At 35.3% G+C, this 23535-nt stretch overlaps 1 protein-coding gene across 4 annotated transcripts in view; it reads right to left on the bottom strand.

Moving 5' to 3' along the window:
• DACH1 (dachshund family transcription factor 1) overlaps nucleotides 1-23535 on the bottom strand; it is a 346806-nt gene that overhangs the window by 192035 nt on the left and 131236 nt on the right. For all 4 annotated transcript variants that reach the window (XM_088540288.1, XM_088540286.1, XM_088540289.1 and 1 more), the window contains exon 2: nucleotides 8153-8268. In XM_088540288.1, the coding sequence (XP_088396414.1) occupies nucleotides 8153-8268 (116 nt within the window). The remainder of the gene's footprint in view (nucleotides 1-8152; nucleotides 8269-23535) is intronic.

Raw genomic sequence — 23535 nt, 5'->3', positions numbered from 1 at the left:
ATATACTAAAAATATAAAAATACAACTCTCAAAGACTAAGACACACTCTTATATGAGATTCTCTGGGAAAAAAAAAAATAGCAATATCTTGGGAACGCAAAAGTGGTCCAAGGCACAAGCTATCTACTGCGGGCATGACCAGACCATTTCAGAAGTGGTTAAAGAAGAAGCTTCAGAAGAAGCCTGAGTAATACTGACACAAATCACTCTGTACCATCTGAGCTGGGGCACTGTTACTTTTCCTTTGTTTACAAGAATCTGGCAATTCAATAACAGCCATGATTGAGTAAAGATTGAGTAATGTGATGCCCATCCATTTAAAACCCTGACAATGCTTATAACATGACAATTGTGAAATTAAGGTCCAGTTTTCAAAACTGGACCTGTATCTCAATCTTTACTGCTAAGATTTGCCTTTACAAATATCTAGCCCCAGAGACCATTGGAAAAGTCTGAAGCAAGGAAGATTTATCCTTATTAGAGGAAGAACAAGTTAGGCAACATCTACACAAATTGGATAGGCACAAGTCCATGGGGCCTGATGGAATGGACCCACAAGTGCTGAGGGAACTGCCCAATGTCATTCCAAGGATAATTTTGATTATGTTTGAAAGGTCATAACAGTCAAGGATGTTCCTGAGGACTGAAGAAAGCAAACATCACTCCTGTCTTTGAAAAGGATAAGAAAAAGGATCTGAACAACTGCAGCTTCACCTTGATCCCTGGGCGGGCAATGGGCCAAATCCTCCTAGAAACTATTTCAAACATATGAGAGACAAAAAGGTAACTGAGAACAGTCATTATGAACTTCTGAAAGGGAAATTTTGCCTGAGAAACCTTTTACCTTTCTAGTTGAAATGACTGGCTTCACGATGCAGAGGAGAGCAGATAATTTTGCTTACTTTAGCTTTAGCAAGGCTTGACACTGTCTCTCATAACATCCTTAGTGACAGGCTGATGGAATACAAACTAGATGTGGGAAGGTGCACCGAAAACAATCTTAAAGGGCTGTGACCAGCAGCATAGATTCTCACCTGTCATTAGTGGGGTCTCCCAGGCGCCAATGATGTTTAGCATATTCATTAATGACTTGGATGATGCAACAGAGTTCAAACTCAGTTTTTCAACAACACGAAGCTGTAAAGTTGATGGATTTGCTGCTATTTATAAGGAACTGGACAGTCTGGAGAAGGAGAATAACATGAATCTTATAGGTTCAGCAAAGGGAAATGTAAAGTCTTGCACCTAAAGAGCAATAAGCCCATGTCCATGGTGAGAGGATTAGCCAGCTCAGTAATGCATTTCAGGACCTCTTGGTCCTAGCAGCCACCAAATTGAACAGGATGCAACACTGTGTCTCACATTGTGTCTAGCAATGCAGACCATCAACCTGCTGGGCTGCATTAGGAAGAGCATTTACAGCAGGTCAAGCGAGGTGATCCTTCCCCTCTACCAAGGACTGGTGAGACTACTGCTGTAGTGCTGGGTCCAGTTCAGGACTCTCCAGTAGAAGAGGGACACGACGGTGCAAACACTGACAGTTTTCACGGGCAGGCTGTGGAGTCTCCATGTTTGGTGGTCCTGAGAAAGCCATTCTAGCTGACCCCTGCCTCAACTAGATGATCTCCAGACCTCCTCCTATCTTTGTGATTCTGTGACTGAAATAACAGTTTCTAGAGGTCTTGTTGAAAAACTTGAAAATGGTATCACTTTTTACAAAGTTAAAGCCTCAAACTGTGAATGGTCTATACAGTAATACGCTACAAGAATGCTTTTCCCCTTCGGTATACAGAAATGACAGTAAAAGAGATAGTACAGCAAAGGGGAACTTTTTCAGTTCTGTTAGTGATATTGGACTGCAAGCCAGGAAAGACAGACTGAAGTGAAATGGAGAACTGCAGACCTTGCAAGTGATTTGGGGAAAAACTTCCAGATGAATATATGCAAGCCTATGCTAAAACTCTCGGGGAAAGATCTGATTCTAGAAATTTTTTAACCTTTAATGTGTGACTGCACAACTTTAAAGTTCATGCTATATTTTTATATATGTGTACTTTTATGTTTGTGTGTGTGTGTATTTATATATTAATAGTGTTGCATGGTGTAATACTGCAGAATGTACAAGTTCTTATTGAGGTTAAACTTATGCAAGTGATTCTTGGTTTAGAAACAATTTTATGAATTAATACAGCTATGTCTATATGGTTTATTACAAGCAAAAATATTCAAAGACTTTTCCTGCTCAGAAATGGATGGGCACAAAATAATTGAGACAGAAGCAAACATGGTTAAATAGCTTTAGATCCAGGAACGGTTTATAATCTGTTTCATTGAAGATCTTCCATATATTTGCCTATGATAAACCATGTTAGCATATCGTGTTTTCTTACAGATGGCTTCAGAAATTATTGAGTATTCACAGGAGTCCAATCCTTTGATTACTGAGACTTTGTAGTAAATTTTTATATTTATGTGATTTAATATTTTCTGTTCCTATACCGTAGCAAATTTCATTTTGCCAAAGCACGTTATTCAAAATTAAGGTTGAGGAGTAAATCCTCAAAAGTCAAAAAAAGAATGAATTTGTGTATGCTTGAGATTATATAGCTAAGCAGTGTTGCTCCCACTCTGTCTTGTATTCTTAGTGTAATAGGTGCTGAAATGGAATCACTTAATTTTGCCAGATATATAAGCTTTGTGGCTAAGCAGAAAGTCAACTAGTGGACTTAAAGGACTATTGGAACTTAAACTACTGGGCTAAGCACTGCTTTTCAGCTAAAACTCTCTCATGAGGAAGAGGAAAAGAAAAGCTATCCTTTTAAAAGGATGATAATATCACAAAATCATGACAGCGATTTCAGAAAAGTACAGATGGCCCAAATTAAATATTAATTGAAATAAAAACAATTATGAAATAGTATATTTACAGAGTTTAGTCAGTATATCTCCCTGTGATACTTCAATAAGTGATCATGATAGAAGCTTTCACATTAATTATGACTACTTCCTTAATGAAGTACAAAAATGCTTGTGTAATCTGATTCAGTTTATTGAATTAGGTTATAGTTTATAAATCTAAAAATAGGATTTTGTTGGTTACTTTTACAATATGTTAGCTCATTCTGAATAGATAAAAAGCATATCATAGTATAATATCAGTGGAAAACAGTATATAGGCAGGTTAAAAATTATGAAATGCCAAAGAGCAAACACTGTAACCTGGCATACATTTTTAAAAGAAGTTACAGACACACAGTGTTATTAATGTATATATTTTTAACCATCACAGCACCTCAAAATTTGTGCACTACATAAAATAAATAACTAATAATTTTACATCTCAAATTTAGCATATAACTCAAACTTTTAATTTCTAGACCCTGAAACTCTGTTATAATTCAAATCAATTCATTGAGACAAGGCAAATAGTTTCTTAAGACTTTACAGGAATGAGGCTGTAGCTGGAAAATACTTCAAACTACAGAGTTTCTTGATAAGATCTATATAATGGAGATATAATAACAATGATTATATTTTATTCATTCTCTTTCACTTCTGCCTAATAAAATATCAAATAACTATAAATCAATGAAAATGAAATTATTTCATTATGAGATTAATCTCTCTTTAAACACCAAATAAGTCCAGCTTCTATTTTAGAAGAAACATTGCCACACTTTATCTGCATCTGTGAACTCCATTTGTCCTCCATGCTGAAATAATCTATACAAAATCTTTCAACTCTTTCCCTACTCTAATCCTCCCAGAAAAATACTTCCTGGCTCAGAGAGTTTTGTGGAGGATGGAAATTGGAATATATTTTTATTGATTCAGGCCACGGTGTAAGAGAGAAAACAAGGATGAGATTACAAACAACATCTTCAAATCAGCACTTAAAAGGAGACAAAAAGGGAAAGAACAGAACAAGGGTATATAATACAGGAAACTAGTTATAATTCAAACACATGTGAATGTTTCAGACAAGCCATACACTTCTCTGAAGCCTTTATACTTCTAAACTGAAAAAAAGAAATAATAATAATAAAAGAAGATGGTTGGGTATAAAATGTGGAGAAAAAAGTGCCTTGTATTTAAACAAATCTTTCCAAGGTAATAATAATATCAACAACAGCAATAATAACAAGTGAGATTAATTTAAGATTAATTTAATGTAATAAAATTAAATGTGCAAAGTGCTTTGAAATCACTGGACAATGGAAAAACAATGCATATGAAAAGTAGTATTCCTATCATATCCCCTATTTGTTATTTCAAAAAGCACTTTATATTCATTTTTCATCTCTGAGAAAAAAATGCAATTTCTGAAATAAGTATGAAGTTTTGGTAGTCTTTTCAGCATCCTAGATGACACACTCAGTAGGCCACTTTGCAGAAGAATCAAGCTAGGAACTTTACAAAACAGTTTCAAAACCTGAAATACCTGCTTAAGCCTAACAATAAATATTCTTAATTGAAAAGTGAAAAGAATTGCTGCTGAAGTTCATATAAAAATAACAAATGTTTTGCACGTCATATAATAACTATGGACATAAACAATGCAGAGCACAATGTGTATGTCAAACTAAATTCACAAAGTGCAGCATTTCTCTTTTGATTACTTACAATTATCTGCCATTCCAAAGTTTAGACAGCTTTTTCGGTCTACAAAACACATTAGCAAAAAAAAAAAAAAAAAAAAAATCTGCAACAAATCTAGCTGTAGAGAAATGAGGATCTAATTTAACTGTGATGAGCAACTCAGATTCGGCAGGGCTTGAAAGCATGACTCAGAGAAGACTGAAAAATCAGTATACCTACCTGAATCCTCACAAAATTCCTCCTTCTTCTGCTGACTATATCTCTAGCTTCATTTGTAACAACACCAGCAGTTTTTTTCTCTAGACATTCTCCATTTTCTTCTGTTTCACATCTCTCATTTTGTCACACCTTCAAATGCCCTACATTCAATTTAATAAGCATGAGACAATTGCTCATCAGCTGGTCAGTCTGTTCCCAAAGTCGGGAACACTCTGTAAATTGACCCTAATGAAAAACAGTCCTGAGATGAGCAATTGCAAGTAACCTTTATGATCTGGTGATAAAATGAGCGGAGTATCACCCAAAAAGGCAATCCTGTCTTCTTCAACTTACACATCCAAGCAGTGTTTGGCCTGTTATTGCTATTTTTCCCCTTTTCTTCTTCTTCTGTCACTCTCCTGAGACTGTGTTTGCCTAGTCCCCAGAGTGGTCTCCAAGGCACATCCCTTCCGTGTGACAAGGTAACATTCCTGAAAGGAACCTCAGAGAATGTATGTTCGAGAGATCCTTAAATTACAAATAGTTATGAAATTCCCATGAGCAAATCTCAGCATATGGTTCTGTAGCAAGAGTATCTGCATGCAGAAGCAGCACATTCCAAAATGGCAACCTCCTTTTGAAACCAAGATTTCCACATTTAGATGTATTGCTACCTCTGTATATGCAGCAGATTTAGTTTCTTGGTAACAAGAAAATTTTCAGGTAAAATTCGAACATTAAATCATAGCACCATACCCTTGATATGCCTCGCATCTTCAGATCTCTATTACTGCAAGAACATGAACTAGCACATAAATAAATTCTTTGAGATTGAAACTAAGGCAGAGCCAGACTCTCCTTATTGCTTCCCAGTTGCAGGACAAGATGCATTGAGCACAAACTCAAATACAGGAGTACAAGTCCCCTCTCAGCCTTCTCCAGGCTGAATAGGCCCAGCTCCCTCAGCCTTTCCTCATAGGGCAGATGTTCCAGGTCCCTGATCATCCTCATAGCCAGACTCCCTCCAGTAGTTCCACATCCCTCTTGTACTGTATGCCTCTTGCACTGTATATCTCTCTATAAAATGATGCAAAGACTGCCATACAGCCCTGACCTGAAGATCCTTCACTCTGCTGAGCCATACACCATGGAACCCTGTTATCTCAGAACTTCTTTCTATTAGTATCACTGTTCTGCTCTGCTTGAGAGTCTCACCCCACTAAAAAGGCTCACTCTTCTTCTTGTGGCAAGCCATGCATTGTGAAACCACTTCAATTTAATAGCTATTATTTCACTTACTTAAACCTTTCCTCTTCTACAAGGGACCTTAAAAGCATGATCAACCCAATAATACTCTATGAATTACAATCTTATATACCTATTGTCTTTCTTTCTTTTTTTAAAATTTTTTATCACCATTTTGAAAGCTTCCTACATTCATTTTTGTGGACTGATATTCTAAGAAACTGGATCTGCAGTTCTTGAACTGTATTATTTATGATTAACTCATGACCAGCTTTAAAGGACTAGAGAGGAATAGGATATTTAAAGCATTAGTTTTGTTTTTAAGCTGTTCCTTATAGTAAAAAAAAGAAGAAAAAAAAGCATAAAAACAGAAGATATTAAAAGGGATCAGCTTTTATATACTATCTGTAAGACAAAACCCAAAAATGATTCCTTTATAAAGGAGAGGTTTTTCTTCTGTCTTCCTTTTCTTTGCTTGCTTATTTCTCTGTGACTTCTTTCATGTCATCTCCTTTCTACTTCTCACCTGCATATTTTCTTTGATATTTCCCTGTCTTATTTCTCCCAAATAATTTCCCTTTGCATCTTCACTTTTTGATCTCTTGCACACAAACACCAGTGCTTGTTCCCTATAAAAGCTTTCATTCTTTCCCTACACAGAACCTATCTCCCATTCTCATGTTCCTTTCCCCTCTGCACCAAATATATTTATTAGATTTTATTAGATAGCCTTTTCTGCAAGACTTTTTTTTTTTTAATTTCTGATTCATTTTTGTTTTGCTGGTCGCACCAGCCCAGGCTATCACTGTGACCCTTGCTTGCCTGGCACTCTGCCTGCATGCACACCTATGCATTCAAACCCCTCTCTCCTTCCCTCAGCTTACTTTATAACTCTGTCACTAACTTAGTTCTCTGACTTTTCTTCATATTGTCTCTACTCTTGATCTTTAGCCTCTAGGAAAACATTAAGCCGCCAATAAACCTGCCCTGATTATGTTGGTATCACTATGTAAAACAGTTCTCTGTCTCTAAGAAGAAGGGAATTGGCTCCCTTGTGTCCACACAGCCAAACTCTCTTCCCTTCCTCTCTCCTCCAGGCACTTCCACTCAAACTTCCAGCAGTCTCTCAAATGAAATATTCTCTGAGCTGTGCATCATTTTGGAGGCATTAGTCAGCTACGACCAAATCCATGCCAAGCTCATACTCAAGTACTCAAGTATTTGAACATCCATTCACCCCTCTGTCTGCATGATCCAGCAATTCTGTCCTCCATGTGGATCTGTAGGGGTTATTATCCCTCTTTGCCTTAAGAAACATAGGTGGTAGAGACTAAGTTGTCTGGGGAAGAAGCTCAGATCAGCTTTGCTGAAGCGAACAGGAGATTTTAAATAGTTTGTAACCTGAAGAGCTAGAATGCCGCACCAGAGTCAAGAGCCGATCTGTGGGTTCCCTCATCTTTTGGTGCCTCTATTCACCACTTTTTTGCAACTTAGTCCTTCATAATTTAAGTGACTCTATGTGTAGGAGTAAGCAACTATACAACAGTAAAACAGTTACTTTCAAAAGAAAATAGGAGTCTGAGAAACAGATTGTTACTGGACTGCACATGAGTATAAGGCCTCAGGAGACATATCAAAAAAAGAATTTGAGGATGAAAAATTAAGAAAGACGTGTGTGTAGCACAGAGTTATTTTAGCTAACGCAGTTTCTTCAGGCAACTGTACTCATGATGACATTATCTAATCAAGCAAAGGAGCAAAAAATTGTAAGATATTTGAGCTTTTAAAAATGAATGTGGAGGTCACTATTTAATGGTAGATAAGCTAATTCATGCTCTGACAGGTTTTGTGTTTAAGAAGAGCAAGTAGAGAGAAAAAACAATGTAAAGGATTACTACTTGCTCAGTTACTTGTATTTTAACATGTTGAGCTGCTAAAATTTCCATTATGTACAATAGGTTCATGCAGTAAACGTTATACCCCACATTGCAGAACTCATTTGTGGTACGTGGATGCTTTCATTTAGGCGGCTAATTTATGAGCAAAGTGGGCACCAGTCAACTATGCATAAGAAGGCAAATGTCAGCCAAGACGTTTCTAGCAGTCCTACCTGTTGGCGGGATGATTCCAGGAGACATGAGGCCAGGGACAGAATGTGGCATGATGTGGGAATTCTCTGGGGAGGTGACACTCTGAGTCCTCTTAGGAGGCCTTCCAGGTCTCGAACTGAAACAAACAAACAAAAAAATTTTACAATTAAGCTGTTGTCTTACACATCATTTCAAAGTTGTTTCAAGTGGTAACATGGACTGTAAATAAATTTGTTTCAAGGACGGTTGCTTTTGCAGTTAGATGTAATAGACTTCCATCACTAATTAGATTACATGCTGAATTCATTTTCCTCATTGAAGATCAGCCGCTCTTGATGCATAATTCATAGCCTGCACCTCGTTACCTGCTTCTTCATATTAATATCTATACACAGTTTGAATTGCCTCGTTTGCATATGCTAAAGTTCTGCATGCAGCCTTCAGCACGAAAATTATGCACTAACTTGTAATAATTATTACAGTCAGCCTGCTATTGATTTATGAGACTTTTAAAAACCAAATATGTGTAGTACTTGTAATGAATGATATTTTAAGGTTCTTCAGGAAATTAAAAGGCAATGGCTGCCTAAGGAAATGTTCTGCTTGTTTGATTTAATACTACAGTTAGCTGGGAGGTGGAATGAAAGAGTGATTCAGACCTATAGCACATTTTTCGATGATATGTTTTATTACTTCGCACTGCTAGCCTGATATCTAGATGATAAATGACAATACATATCTAATGTGTGAAAAGGTCTTGCAATTTCTTTATTTTTTGTCATTTAAAAGATAAGTCAAGTTATCATTTAACCCTTATTCTATTTAAAGTGAAAATCTCACTAAGCCACCTTACTTTAAATATACTACTTTATGTCAGAAAGGACTCCGAATTATTTGTAAGATACTGTTGAGCAACTACCATCACAGCAGCTTACATTTGCCCAGTAAGGATAATTAAAGGGCTCCAGGTTTAAAGACTCCTTGTCTGTTAAATGCTCACATACACAACTTTCCATCTCCTGGACTGTGTAAGTAGCATACAAATTAGATACAGATTACAATGAAAATACTTATTACCCACTAAATGCAAATACGTATCTGCTACATATAGTGCATATCCAAAGGTTTGTATTCTTCTCTTCGGATCCTAGGACAGTTTTATTGCAATATCCCAATAACTTATTAGTTAGGGGGCATTTTGGAATGATTTCTCATAAAGGTGATGTACTGTTCTAACACTGCAGTGTTAACCTATGCTGTGCCAAAATCTCGAGATTTCTTACCCAATTTACCCAAACAAGAAAGAAAGAAAGAAAAAGACAATGATCAAAGATTTTGTTCCTTACATCCTTAGACTAACAAAACTCCGATCAAGTATAACAGGATTTTTACCTATGCTGGGATTGCAGAAGGAGGCCGATAATAAAATGATTACTTTTCCTGTACATGTTTTCAGAAACAGAAAGAGGGTTTTTTTTTTTCAACTTCTACAACCTATCTTTAATAAACCAAAAACAATCAAAGTACAGGCCATTTTCTTGGAATTTAATGACTAAAGGCATTGAGTCATTAACCTTAACTGATCATTAATTCCCAACTTAATGTCCTGAGTTGAGGTCATTATTAATATTATAAGCTTGATAATTTTTTGATTTAGTTTGACATTTTTGGCCTTTAATACAAACAAAATCCTTGTATGTGGGCAACTACAAAAAAAAAAGAATTGTACAAAAACAATATCATCTAATGCTGGCACATACTTAGACATCACAAGACCAAATCAAATGTCTTTCTCTTTTCTTTGAAATTTCTTTTGTGATTTACAATAAAAATAAGCATACCATGAATACACATAAAACTGATAAAAATTATGCACAAAAATAATCTGATTTAAATGGAATGCTTCTAATATATTCACCCACTAAAAAATCTGTAGGAAAATACTTTCATGGTTTTACTTAAATACTTGTGATGATGCACTGTTCCCAAATCACAGCTAGGAAACGAGTATGAAAGTGTGAGACAACAAAAGAAAAAGCATAAGCAGGCTGCTGTATTGTAATGCACAACACACCAGTGGCTTACAAGTCTTTAAAAACCAACACGTTCACTCCTGCAAAGATTCACTTTAATGCATTAGTGCTTAATACCAAATATAGGCAGGGCAAAGTCAGGCTTCTGTCTCAGAACACAGGTTTGGTGGATGTATCCAAACAGAAAAAAACAAAAGCCCAAGAGACAACACCCATGGACTGAATCAGTCAAAAATGTCAAGTAGCCCAGTAAAGGTAAGTGATGCTGCACTATCTATCGCCCAACTCACTTTCCACTGGTTTCCTTCTACAGCTGAGTTGATTGTGCTCTTCTCTATGAAAACACAGTGGCAGTCAAAGCCATAAAGGAGCTCCGTAACACAGTTTTACTAAATGCTTTCATTAAAAAGTTCAAAACTCCCAATTCAAACCTCAGTAACAGTATTCAAATGAAATTTCTGACAAGTCCTTTTATCTGGATAGAATTTTTAAAATACAAAGTAAAGTGACCAAATCAAACTTACTATAAAAAGGCCTTTATCTATTTAAAGAATGATTGATACTTATGAAAAGGTAGGAAACCTTGCAAGCATTTGCAAGAATTACTTTTGGAAGTAGGGACTCCTAATTTAGGGTCACAGCAGACTATGCATTATGGAGCTAAAATGAACAAATTATTGTTTAAATTAAACATACACTGATTTTCTCTAACAATTGATTATGTAATAATAATTGCCTTAAATGGTTACTTATATAATGTACTTGTTAATAAAATTCCTAAATTGAAATATTTCCATTTTTATAGAAACTGTTTCCAAACAACGGAAGACAGAACAAGAGAATTCTTATCAACAGAAGGTGGTAAGAATTTCAAGAATTTTGGATAAATCATTATGAAAGCTGTGAAAAACTGAAATGTAAAAATTATTTTTTACAAGTAATCGTTCTGATTTTAGCTTGAAAATTTGCACATTGTTTTTTAATCACAATTTTATAGCTATATTATAAAAAACTTTTTTTAAAAAGGTACAAGTTTAAGTATCATAAACTGAATGATAAAAAATATCTTAATGATTTTTTTTTCCAGTGATTTTCCCTTAAACTTGCTCCTAGTAATAAACTACATATTTTTATATTAGGACAAACTCACGTTCATTCCAAGATAAGAAGCCTGATTCAAGTATTCACACTTTTACTTACTGATATGCATTTATAATAAAAATTAAAATAACGCATGAAATAAGTATGAGCCTTATATTATATGAGCCCTATAAGTATATGAGCCTTGTATTATAAGCAACATATTAAAAGTATAATATGTCTTTTGCAAAAGATGCATTAAATCATGGAAGCAATGCATGTCATCTTTCTAGCTTATTTAATTCAAGGTGAAGTTACCACTTCCTTATTTACCCATTGGACCACCGAATCTCAAAAAACTCAAAAAGAGCAAGAAGGATTTTCTTCATTTACATCAGCCAACTACATATGCAGGCCACTTTCCAGAAAGACTGAATAAATATATCATTTTTTTGGTCACATTTCTATTTCATCCCTTTAACTTTCACAAATAATTCAACCCATACTATGGAACAAATATTTTCGTCTATGAAGGTGTATCTGTCTCCTCTACTGTGACTGCCACAGAAGGCACAAGCCACAAGACGGAACGAAGGCACCTTTTCCTAAAACACTGCAGGTTCTCTGAAGGGAAAATAGTGCCTTTTGGTCTTTTGATCAAGATATATTAGTTTTACATCATTCCTGTCTTGCTGAGTCTACACAACAACAGATGGCTGAACTGAAGAATTTAAAACGAACGAATCTGTGCTTATTATCTGAGTAGATGTTGTGGTTTGATTATACTTTCAAAATTGTATACCTCTCCATTTGCATTGTTAAACTACAAGCTTGCTCTCAGAAATCTTTTGATCGTGCAAAACAATTAAAAGCAGACATAATCAGCAGAAGATCTAGTCCCATACAGTCCTGTGGAACAAGGTGAAGTGAAAAAGGGTATGGGTTTATCTTTAATAAAAAAAGAAAAACACAGACTTTTCATTCTGTTCTTTTCACTGTCTGCCAACAGGCAACAACTGGCTTTAAAATTTAAGGTTCTTATTCTTTGCCTTAGACGCACATACCTCCCACTGATTTCTATTAGACTTCAGAGCACAAAGAAAAGTGTTGGTTCCAAAACAGCTTAAATTCTTCATAAGCAGTATGCACCTCTCAGAGGATGTTATGGATTACTATACGGCAAAATGTATAGCATAATAGCATGCAACACAGCTAAGATAGTGCAGCGATGAGATCTTTATTTTTACAGTGCCCTGACTTTGTGAAGGAATTGTGCAAAACTGAACAATGTTTTGTTCTTTAAAATAATTTTTATTCTATACATAAGTTGTTTCAAAAAAGAAAAACTCTGATCAGCTCTAAGTAAAATATCCAAAATATCCAAAACTATTTGCAGGGCCAGTCTTCTATGTTTAGGGTTACACTTTTAATTTTTATCTTGCTGTGAGCTAATTTAGAGCACAAATTATTAGAGGAGGGTGAGGAAGAAGAGTTAGACTCAGGAAATGATAGATAGTAAATGTTCAACGGGCATTTGGCGTATTTATCTAATGTCTTTTTGATGTTCTTAGAACTGCTTACAGCAGCTTTGAATATCGATATCGATTTTAGCTACATCGGCACTTCTGCATCTCACTTAGGTACCTATTGAACATCTAAGCTTTATTTCTCCGTTGTTCTACCTCCCCTCAGTCCTTAGAGCCAGCAGACTGCCACAGAGCTTTGGACCTTAAAGCATCAAATAGATTGAATGAAATTTAGGTGAACAACCTCTGGAAATGGTTATTATGGATTGGCAATACAGCGGTTGCTGCAACAGGACTGAGGATGTCTCACCCTGCCACCCTGAGAGAACCTGCTGACTTGGCAGAAGGACGGGAACAACCACATCCACGTCGGGAAATTTCTACCAGACGTGGCCCTTCCGATTCCACGATACCATCCCTGATGCTCTGTGTCATACGTGCAGCCTTCACATTAATAAGGTTTGAGCCAAGGGTGTGTCAATACTGAAAAAGAAAGTCTAGGAAGACTGACTAAACCTTTTGTGTAATTTAATTCCTTTTGCTGGAAAAGACTTGCTTGCCAAGGTAACCTTCATAAATATTTCTAATGCACTGAACTAGCATCTTAAAGGCAAAAAAATGACAACATATCATATGTTGATGTACACTTTATGCCTCACTATTTTAAATGTTTCCCCTTCTGTTGCCATTCAAGAACAATGCAAAATAATGTAATTCAAGCATATATCTATTTTGGCAGTTAGTAAAATGAACATTAGAAAACACACCATGTCCTTTTTACTTGCAGCACTAGTATTAAACAATAAAAATCTCAGTGCAATTACCTTGCATTTATTTTTCTTCTCACAGTTAAACAGAAAACGTTCTCACACCATAATTAGTGCTGAACTCATGATATATTAGATAGATTTATTAAGACGGCAAACAATGCTGAAAAAACAGAGTTCTGTTTAAAAAATCTTCACAAAGAATTATACCAATGGTCTTGAAAAGAGTTAGACTGTGCTGTAAGTAATAGAGAAAGCAAACTAATGAAATGTTATTACATTTCAGTGACACCACACTGTACTGCTACTTTTGAATCAAAATGATCAAAAATACATATTTGGCCAGAACTGCAGGGCTAATTTGTCAACAAGACAAATTATTACACCAAACCTGCAAATATATTGCATTCTGTATCCTACTTCAAAGGTATTTATTGCAGTAACACTTGAGCTCTGTTTATTTCTAGAGTACTATGCTCTCAGTAGCTAGAGAAGACCTCATTGCACTATTTTTTTTCCTAACTGACAGGTCCTGCGAGTATCATAACATTTGTATCTTCCTTAGTAATACAGCTCAAACACTGAGTTTCAGCATGATGAAACTCTTGCCACTCAAGACTACAAGAATATATATTACAGCAGCAGTTATCAGCTCTCACTTGACTTCAGAAGTCTCATAATAATCACAATGGAAGGATCTAAGAGAAAGATTCTGCTTTACTGATCATGCAACTTGAATATATGAATGACCCCTAAAGGGCAAGAAAGAAAATAAAACCATTTCGAAATACGAGTGTCACTGGAGTAAATTACAGTATCAGATTAAAATACAGCTGTGAATGTAACATATTAGAGAAACGCGATTGCTGTCCTTGTGAAATTGAGAGCTTTAAGTCCACTATAGAAAAGAGAAAAGCAGATAAGAAATTAATCTAATTCTTTGGGGTAGTAGAATTATGATGTCAGAAGTAAATTAGTCCAAAAAGGTAAGTACTTCATCCAGTTAGCTGAAACACTAGATCTGTCTAAAACTTGGTAAAACATCTAAGTAAGTTGGCTTTCATAATTATGCAATAAGTATGAAACATAAGCCACCAATGATGACAGCAACACAATTTAGAGTATAAAATAAGTCCGAATGAACAATGAAATGTAAATGTTCAATGAAACTCAGGAGCATATTCAAAATGTGTATTATTAATGGTAAAATTTTACATAAACTTACAAACATGATTTCTGAAAGACTATTCAGAATATCCAACATACGCAAATCATAACACTGGAGATCATGAAGAAACTTATCGAAGAACACTGCCAGTAGTAAAAACAAAACCTTGTATTTATTTGCTCTATTCACAGTGCTAGCTTTACAGAACGACTCTGGCAACTACAAAAGAAAAAAGAAAGGGCAAAAACAGTACCTAAAGCACATGCACCCCACAAATACTCCTGCTGTCAAGTTGTAACAGATGCCCTCTCAGTTTGCTCAAGCTTTCAGCATAAGCCGCACCCATGATTTAAACATGCAAGCTCAGTGATTGCTTCTTACTTACAATACTTACTTCTTACTTACAATTACTTACAATAATACTTCTACAATTCACCCACACGAAACAGCAAACTATAACAGAAGCAAATCCTATTTGTTTGCTTTTATCTTTTATTAGTATTTTTCCTCTCAAGAAGCAAACAAATAAACAAAAACCTTCAGGACAATATCTACTATGCTTACATAATAAAAGCATCAAGCAGTCAAGCAGAGGGCTAACAGGCTGAAAAGACAGGTTTGACCCATAATGGCACAAACTAATTTAATTTTACACTTTCATTTAAAAAAAAAAAGTTCCTACTCCATGGTTCTGAGATGATGTAAATATGCCTACTGAAGTCTGCAGATGGCCTGAAACAATGATTTAAATGTATGAACGTTAGATGGAATGAACAGTCCCACTTGAAGCTTTGTCTTCTAAGCATCTGCATTTATATTTATATATATAACTTGCAAGTGTAATTACAAATTTGTCAACATAAATCAGAGAATTGTATGTACAAATGTCCAATTAGACTCAGAGTAGAATTAGCAGACTCCTCTTTTGAACATATATCTAGCCATATACACATAATGTAAGTGAATATTTTTGTTTGGGAATTTTTACTTAGATAGTTTAGCAAAATCACATATGTTATGTTTTCCAGTAGAAAGTACTGGGCAGCAACTGCCATTTTGAGTTAAATAAAAAAGATAGACAAGACAGACGAAAGAAAGAAAGGCAGATGAAAGGCAGAAAGTGATAGAGAGAAAGAAAGAAAAAAAAAGGGAGAAAGAGAGAGAGAGAGAAAGAGAGAGAGAAAGAGAGAGAGACAGGAAGGAAGGAAAAGGAAGGAAGGAAAAGGAAGGAAGGAAGGAAGGAAGGAAGGAAGGAAGGAAGGAAGGAAGGAAGGAAGGAAGGAAGGAAGGAAGGAAGGAAGGAAGGAAGGAAGGAAGGAAGGAAGGAAGGAAGGAAAAGGAAGGAAGGAAAAGGAAGGAAGGAAGGAAGGAAGGAAGGAAGGAAGGAAGGAAGGAAGGAAGGAAGGAAGGAAGGAAGGAAGGAAGGAAGGAAGGAAGGAAGGAAGGAAGGAAGGAAGGAAGGAAGGAAGGAAGGAAGGAAGGAAGGAAGGAAGGAAGGAAGGAAGGAAGGAAGGAAGGAAGGAAGGAAGGAAGGAAGGAAGGAAGGAAGGAAGGAAGGAAGGCACATCATAATAAAGAAGACCACTGCTTAAGGGTCACAGAACTGGTGTTCATTGCCAGTCACAACAACTTAAAAATATATAAATATTTCAGTATTGATTTAAACTCAAATAAGAAAAAAATATATATTGTACTATTTGAGGTATTTTGTGAAAATACTGTGATTCTCCTGCCTGTTTGTTAATTAATATTCTACATTAATTCAAAACTGTTGATAATGAAGTTCTATCATAGAAGTGTATCCACTGTAGTATTTGAATGCATTCATCACTTAATTGGCCACAATTCGTCGCATGAAATGTTGAAACAAGTGAACTGTCACTTTCTTAATGAAGCTGCCTATATCTTAAACCCTTTGCCCTTTTAAAAACTCTTAATACTCAAAATGAAAAATTTTACTCTGGCTTCTGCCAGAGGCTGTGGTTAATGCTCACTGCCCTCTATTCACCTTATTTTTAATTCTGAATACCCCTCATTAACTATATACTTTCAAAGAAATGCTGGAATCACCTAAATAAAACGTTAAAAGTCACTTTTTTAATGTAAATTCAAGAGTCACAATAGTGATATGAAATCCTGAAAACAGAGGGTCCTCTCTAACTGCAGAGTTGATGTGATGGGATGATGTTAACACTGAGGTATTCATTGAAATCAAATGTATTTGTAAACTATTCACCCTTTAAATAAGGTGTTTTGCATTTGTATATTTGTATAAATACAACTTCACAGCTGTTTCTGCTAGATAAGTCCTGGCATTAAAAAGACAGACTTCTCCAAACAGATGATAATATAAAGAATATTTTAGGGTCACAGTGGGTAGTTCTGCACAAGTAACACTGTTGGAATGAGTAATATCTATGAATGAGGACACTTCTATAGGATCACAGTAAGAATATCCTAAACTCAAAGTTAATGAGTATGCACATCATTAGTTTAATTGTTTGCTTATTAGTTTTAGACTGAAAATTGTTTGGGGCAGAAACCAGCTATCAGCTACAAACTAGCGATGAGTTTTTTCAACACCTAGCAGTGCTCTAATCACTTAAGCTTTCTGTGAACCAAGAGATACAAGAGATCTGTTTCACTAATGCTCGTGGTATCCTCATTGCACTTTCACAGCAGAGCAAGCTATGGAAGAAATAAATTCCCAATCTCTAATCTACATACCCAGTCCCTAAAAAATCTCCTTATTTTAAATTTGAAAGCCCAGAGTATGCTGCAGCACTCCAGCCTTCTAAGTCTAGATGCAGTCTTTCTTCATCTTCCTCAGTCTTTCAATCGTTTATTTACCATCATTAAAAATCTGAAAGCCATGAGTGCATTTCTGTACAGGCTACAAATTGACAAATCTGTATTAAAATATATCACCCTAACTCTTTAGTCAGTATTTGTAGGTACGTTGTTTGCTCATCTGAAAAAGAGCCAGTGCTCAAAGTCGTACCCCAACGATCTTATGTAAAGTTAACCCTATCAGAAATACACGCTCTAACACATTACCCCAGGGAATGACTGAAAAGATCATCAGTTATTTATGTTAGGTGGAATAAATAGTAATTTTTAGAGCTGAGAAATGTAACAACTTTCAGTAAGATATTTCTAGTTATTATTTCTGTTTCCGTGTAATTCTAATAGTTCCATTTGTTTAAAGCTGTATAAAGCACAATTAAATAGGAAGATATTAATGAGACCATATATTGTATACAAAAACAGCTCCTATTTTACAGGAAGACATAAATCCATACTGAAAGCTTTATTTTTATATTCAGTTTAAAATATTTAATCATAGATCTGCTCCCTATTTACATTGCGACTGGAAAAAATAAAATGTTTTAGTCCCTTTACCTCCCATCTACAAAGCATATTATGGGCTATAGATGTTCATTTTTAAAAGTCATTAACTTATTGTTGCATTACATCTGGGAAAAGCTCTAATTCAAATGTGTTCCTCAGAAACATCTCACATTTGCCAAAACAAAGAACCCCCCAAAGTAAAAGATCAAATTCATCATGCAATTCTAATGTTTGTAATGCATTCCCATTGACATAGGCTGGCTCAGAGTCTTTTAATTCATTTTATCTTTCCATTGATGAACTTCACATCTTCATCGGCATGGGATGGGATGTGAATGCCCATACTTCAGAATTTAAGGGAACTATGTACAGGAAAAAGACTTCCCTAATGGTCCAAATGGCACTGGAGAACTGTGCCACACTTTCCTCAGGATGACATATTAAAGCTGTCCAGTAAATACCTTGGGATGCTGTTTGGTTGGCAGGCTCCATGCCTGGCATATCTCCATATATAACATATAGGCAGAACTATCTTTTGGCTCTGTCCATACTGCTTATAGCACAACAAGCCCAGATCCTGACTGAGGCATTTAGATGATAATGAAATACAAATTAATAATAATAGTTACAAACACATTTTCTTCCAATGCCAGAGTCAAGTTAAGCAAGAGTTAAAGTAGGTGCCAATTCACAATTAGTTTTTAACTTTTAATATCTTCTACTTTTCTGAAAGCCTTAGCTAAAACTGAATACTTCAGTTTCTGTTTTGTTTTCTTGCCAAAAAAGGATTACTTTTCCATTACTTTTTTTCTTGGTCGCATGAGAAAAAAGCTCTGAAAATGTTATTACATGCAAATTAGGGGAACAAAAAAATAAGAATAATATAAAATTATCAGAAAAAAAAATCCAAAAGTTTGGTTTTTTTTTTTCCTCCTGATTTAGTTCTGACTGATGAGCTTTGAAAGTTTACACATTGGAATCCTTGCTCAGGGTGCGGTGAGACAAACTAAAAGGCAAATTTTCAGCAATCCTAATGTTTTCCCACAACAGTTATCTGTTTGCTTAAGCCTTTATACCAGCAATACAGTTTGAAGCCTCACTCCAGCACTAAAGATGATACCAAAGTAAGAATCACCTGACAAAACCATGTGTTTCAGTTCTAAATTTCAGATAAGTGCCTACGGCTGAAATGGATAGGTATTTGTGGTAAGGGATCAAGTTCTTTTAAAAAGACCAAACAAACAGAAAATAAAAATCTGTTGAAGACTATATCCTTTTTACAGACCATAGCAATGCGTAAGATGATAGAGAATGCCCCCAAGTCCTAAAAAACAAAAGGCAGCACTATAGATTGAAATAGAAATTTTAAAGTGATCTGACCAATGATACATTTCTCCCACACTCTTAAGACACTTCATGCACTATATTCTGGAAACAATTTTTTATTTAGCATCATTTAAATCGAAACAGACATTATCCTGTGCAGAACCATGCTTGTACATAGCTTTTGAAGATCACATGATGTCTTCAAGATGATAGCTTTCTCATACATCCCAGCGCACCCTAGCCTGAACTAGACAGTGAGTTCATTGAGTTCCGCATGAAGTTTAAGAGCTATGGAAAAACATGGCACTTACTTGAATAAAATATCAAATAAGAAAAAGTGTGTTCCATCAAAATCTATTCAAATCAAATCATAATCAAATTTTCTAGGTTTGGATATCAGATATCTACTCTTGCTGTACAACTGAAAAAATGTGACAAAGTATTACATGCTTCTAATGCTACTTTTTTTCATTGTGATGTCTTTTAGAAGTGATAAATGTTTCACACTTTTTGAGGAGTATCTTCCATTTATAGAGGATCAGGTACACAAAAGGAGTTTGGGGAGCTGAACACTAGAGTGTTTTATATTTAATTAATTTAATTAATTTATCCAACAACTTAAGAAAAAAGTAATGAAGAGATAGGGCTTGGACTCCTGGACATAAGAGACATGGTCTTCACAAAAGCTTTCTATCTCACATAGTAACTCTTTAAACATAACATTTGGAGTGGCACACTTCTCATAGAAGAGACAGGGGTGCTGTGACCTTTCACCCAGGCATCCTGAGTCTGGCATCTGATGTCCTGACATTCACCAGGACAGGAGCTATCATGGGCCTGAATCCTCTCAAGCACAGGAGGAAACACCCTAAGGAGCAATCAAATTTTCCACTGTGTCATGACACTAACCACTAAGTGAGATATAGAAAAGTGGAGTATATAGATGGGTTGACTATACTTTCGGCACCTCTTTCCATCAAATACTGAGTGGAGAAAGACAAGCATCTTCAGTCATTATGCTACAACCATTATCTGCAAAAGTGATCATTATATCCCCTGCATTTGCAAGCATTCCTGTACACATATGCATATACATGGCCGTGTAGCTTGCATACATAAAAGTATCACTGACCATTGCAGTCTTTTAAGTACATCCTGCAAGTGATTAGCAGTGCTATATTAACACAACCATTTAAAAAGGAAATGAACACCATGAGCAATCAAAAAAAAGAAACAGATGTCATAGGCCAATGCATATCAAACTTAGAACTGTAGTCAAGGGTAAACAGAGGGTAACAGAGTTAACTTACAACTAATTTGTATCCTATAAAGTTTCCTACTTCCCACACTGGCCAAACAAGCAATTATTTTCCTTTTCTTTTCCACAACCTCATTGGTAAGAATCAAATGTAAATTCAGTCACTACGTGGTATATAAAGATGACTCTTACGAATGACCACAAAGCTCTCTTGTAAACCTGTTTACAAGGAAGACCGACCCTAACAGCAAGTGCCTCGCACCACCATTTTGGAAGATTAATGACACATACTAAGTCAATAATACTATCTATATGTTCCCTAAAGCTCTTACATTGAACTGCACATTCATTGTGTCCCTGCAGAGAAAAGAAAAATATGTAATTTTTTTCTTTTCCTAATGAGATCATATTTGAGGATGGAATAGATGCAAACAACTCTGGAAAATAACAAATATATACTCACTCCCCCTTAACTATCATCTTTAACTAGCACTATCTTAAATGTCATTACCTTTTTGACTTGTGTAATCTCCCATCAGCAAATAGCTCCGCTTATGCAAAAAATGTCTTATGGGAACTGTACATAAAGGCTTTTACAAATAAAAACATATTACTGAAGATTATGCTATGTCATATCCTTCAGAGTTTAGTCATATTTCTCATAAATTTTTCTATTAAGAGAATATTTTTACAATGTTTTTCATTACAAAATTTGTACCGATTGTTACAGACAGCAAGTTGAATTATATATTATGCCCCATTAAAAGTCACCACTTTGCTGAAGCACTCATGCTTCAGAACTAGCTTTCTTAAACAGTTCACATGTAAAACATTCAAATGTTGCGACCAGTCCTTTATCTAGTCTCTCCTTTTCCTTTTGTATGTAATCAACACATTAATCCTAAAATTTAGACACTTTCATAACGCTACCTCACAAGTGGATTACAAACTTGCCATTAATGTTAAGCACATATGACGACATTTAAGAGAACACCTTTTCATGAAAAAGTTTCTTTACTACATAACCACAATACAAAGAAAATGCTTCATTGGAAAGGTTATATTTTAAAGAAAAAACAAACATACTTATTTGAACAGGCTTACAGTGAAATAATTCAATTAAAAATAATGTAAACAAATTCAATATTATAAGAGCCTGTATGAAGTTTTATTTTTTTCCATTGACCTAGTCACAAATTTAAACATTAACAGTTTGCGAGATCAAATTAAAAGAATACAAACATTTTGTTTAATGACATCAGCAGTCAATGCAGAACATCTGTGTTTTACTTTAGAAGTGATCAGAAAATATTCTTTTGTTTACATTACAGATAATCATGAGGTTTATATTTCTGTGTTCAATTTAAGAGGAAAAAAAGAGATCATTCTACCTTCAGGGCCCAAGGAAGCAATATGTTACAAACGCAGGATTTTTTTTTTTTTTTCTGTTTTGTAACCATGGTAAAACAATAGAAATGAACTTTCCCTGAACCTTTCTCCTTTAATGGCCTGGGTCCATGTTGACCCAGCAATACAAGCTGGAACCTGATACTATCAAACCGACTGCTGCTAAAGCAATCAGATTCAGCAGAAACTATACCCAGTGCGTTATAATACTAATTTCAGCATCCCACAAAGCCAGTGCAAAGGCAAGCTATTAAAGTATTATATTCTATTGTTTAAAAGTGAGATTAATTCAATAGCTTAAATGCACCCAAAACATTGAGCTAAATGGCAGACTATACAACTGTATTGTTATTCTTTTATAATTATAATACTGTACCAGAGTGAAATTGCAGATAAGGTTCTCCGTTCCCCTCTCCCTTAAAAGAAAAAGGACTACTGGATGAATTATTAGTAAACAGATGATTCAAGCCATTACAGGTTCAAATGATCCTGTGTTTGAATGAGGCATGTAATTAAATTATCAGAACTTTGTTCTAAATGCTTGAAAGAAGCATGATAACCACATTTTTAAAAGGTAGAATAACAGAATAAACTTTTTTTTTCATATAGAGGACTATGGTCAACTATATAAAGGCATAATTGATTAATTCTACTAATTAAAATAATTGTTATTCCTGCAATCACAACACAGTAAATGATGTATTAGAACTGAAAAGGCTGGGATGGTGTTTCAAATTTAAATTGTTATTTTGGGGAGCTTAATAGTTCCTTTCTAGACATAAGTGTGCGGGCAAAAAGCAAGTAAGAGATACTTGAAAACTATGAAGAAGTCAATCTTTAAATAGCAGACATTTCTTTAAAACAGATTCTAGTCATTTCACAAAATATTTTATTTACAAATGTAAATTTAAGGGAGAATATTAATCAAAACTAGCATAAATTTTCCAACAGTAAGTATTCATTTACACTGTTTCTCTGGAGACTGGGAGAGAGAGACACCCTCTATTCATACCCTTCTCTGAACAGTCATCTCTTGTAGGATGACATAAATCACTTTCTGGACGTGCTTGTCCTTCTACAGTAGCTACATAGAGATATTACATGCAGCTATGAGGCAGCTGCAGTTTTTCTTTTAACACAACTGGCATAGAAAGCAAAGCAGTCACTAACATCTCTACAGCAGTTTAAGTCAGGGACCCTTTTCCGCAATGTGGGATACCCAGATTTAAAAGCTTGCTCTATCCCAGGATATCCATACAGCTCTCCTTTCTTAGAAGATGACTGACTGCCATGCTATAGGCAGGTTAGGTCAGGATAGTTCTTTTTAGTCCTCTTATTGAAGCTGTGAAGAGACTGAAAGATCTGCTGAGCTAGAAATATGAAAAACAATGACGCTGCTCTTAGTAAGACTATTCACCTGGGAGGAGAATTTCTGGCTGTGCTCTGCTGATGTTTGTTTATTTTACATAAAAACATTCTTCAAGCAC

The sequence above is a fragment of the Tinamus guttatus genome, unplaced genomic scaffold (assembly GCF_059628265.1).
Source record: "Tinamus guttatus ecotype Peru unplaced genomic scaffold, ASM5962826v1 Tinamus_guttatus_pri_ptg000058l, whole genome shotgun sequence".
Lineage (NCBI taxonomy): Eukaryota > Metazoa > Chordata > Aves > Tinamiformes > Tinamidae > Tinamus > Tinamus guttatus.
This window is presented reverse-complemented; position numbering and strand designations above follow the sequence as displayed.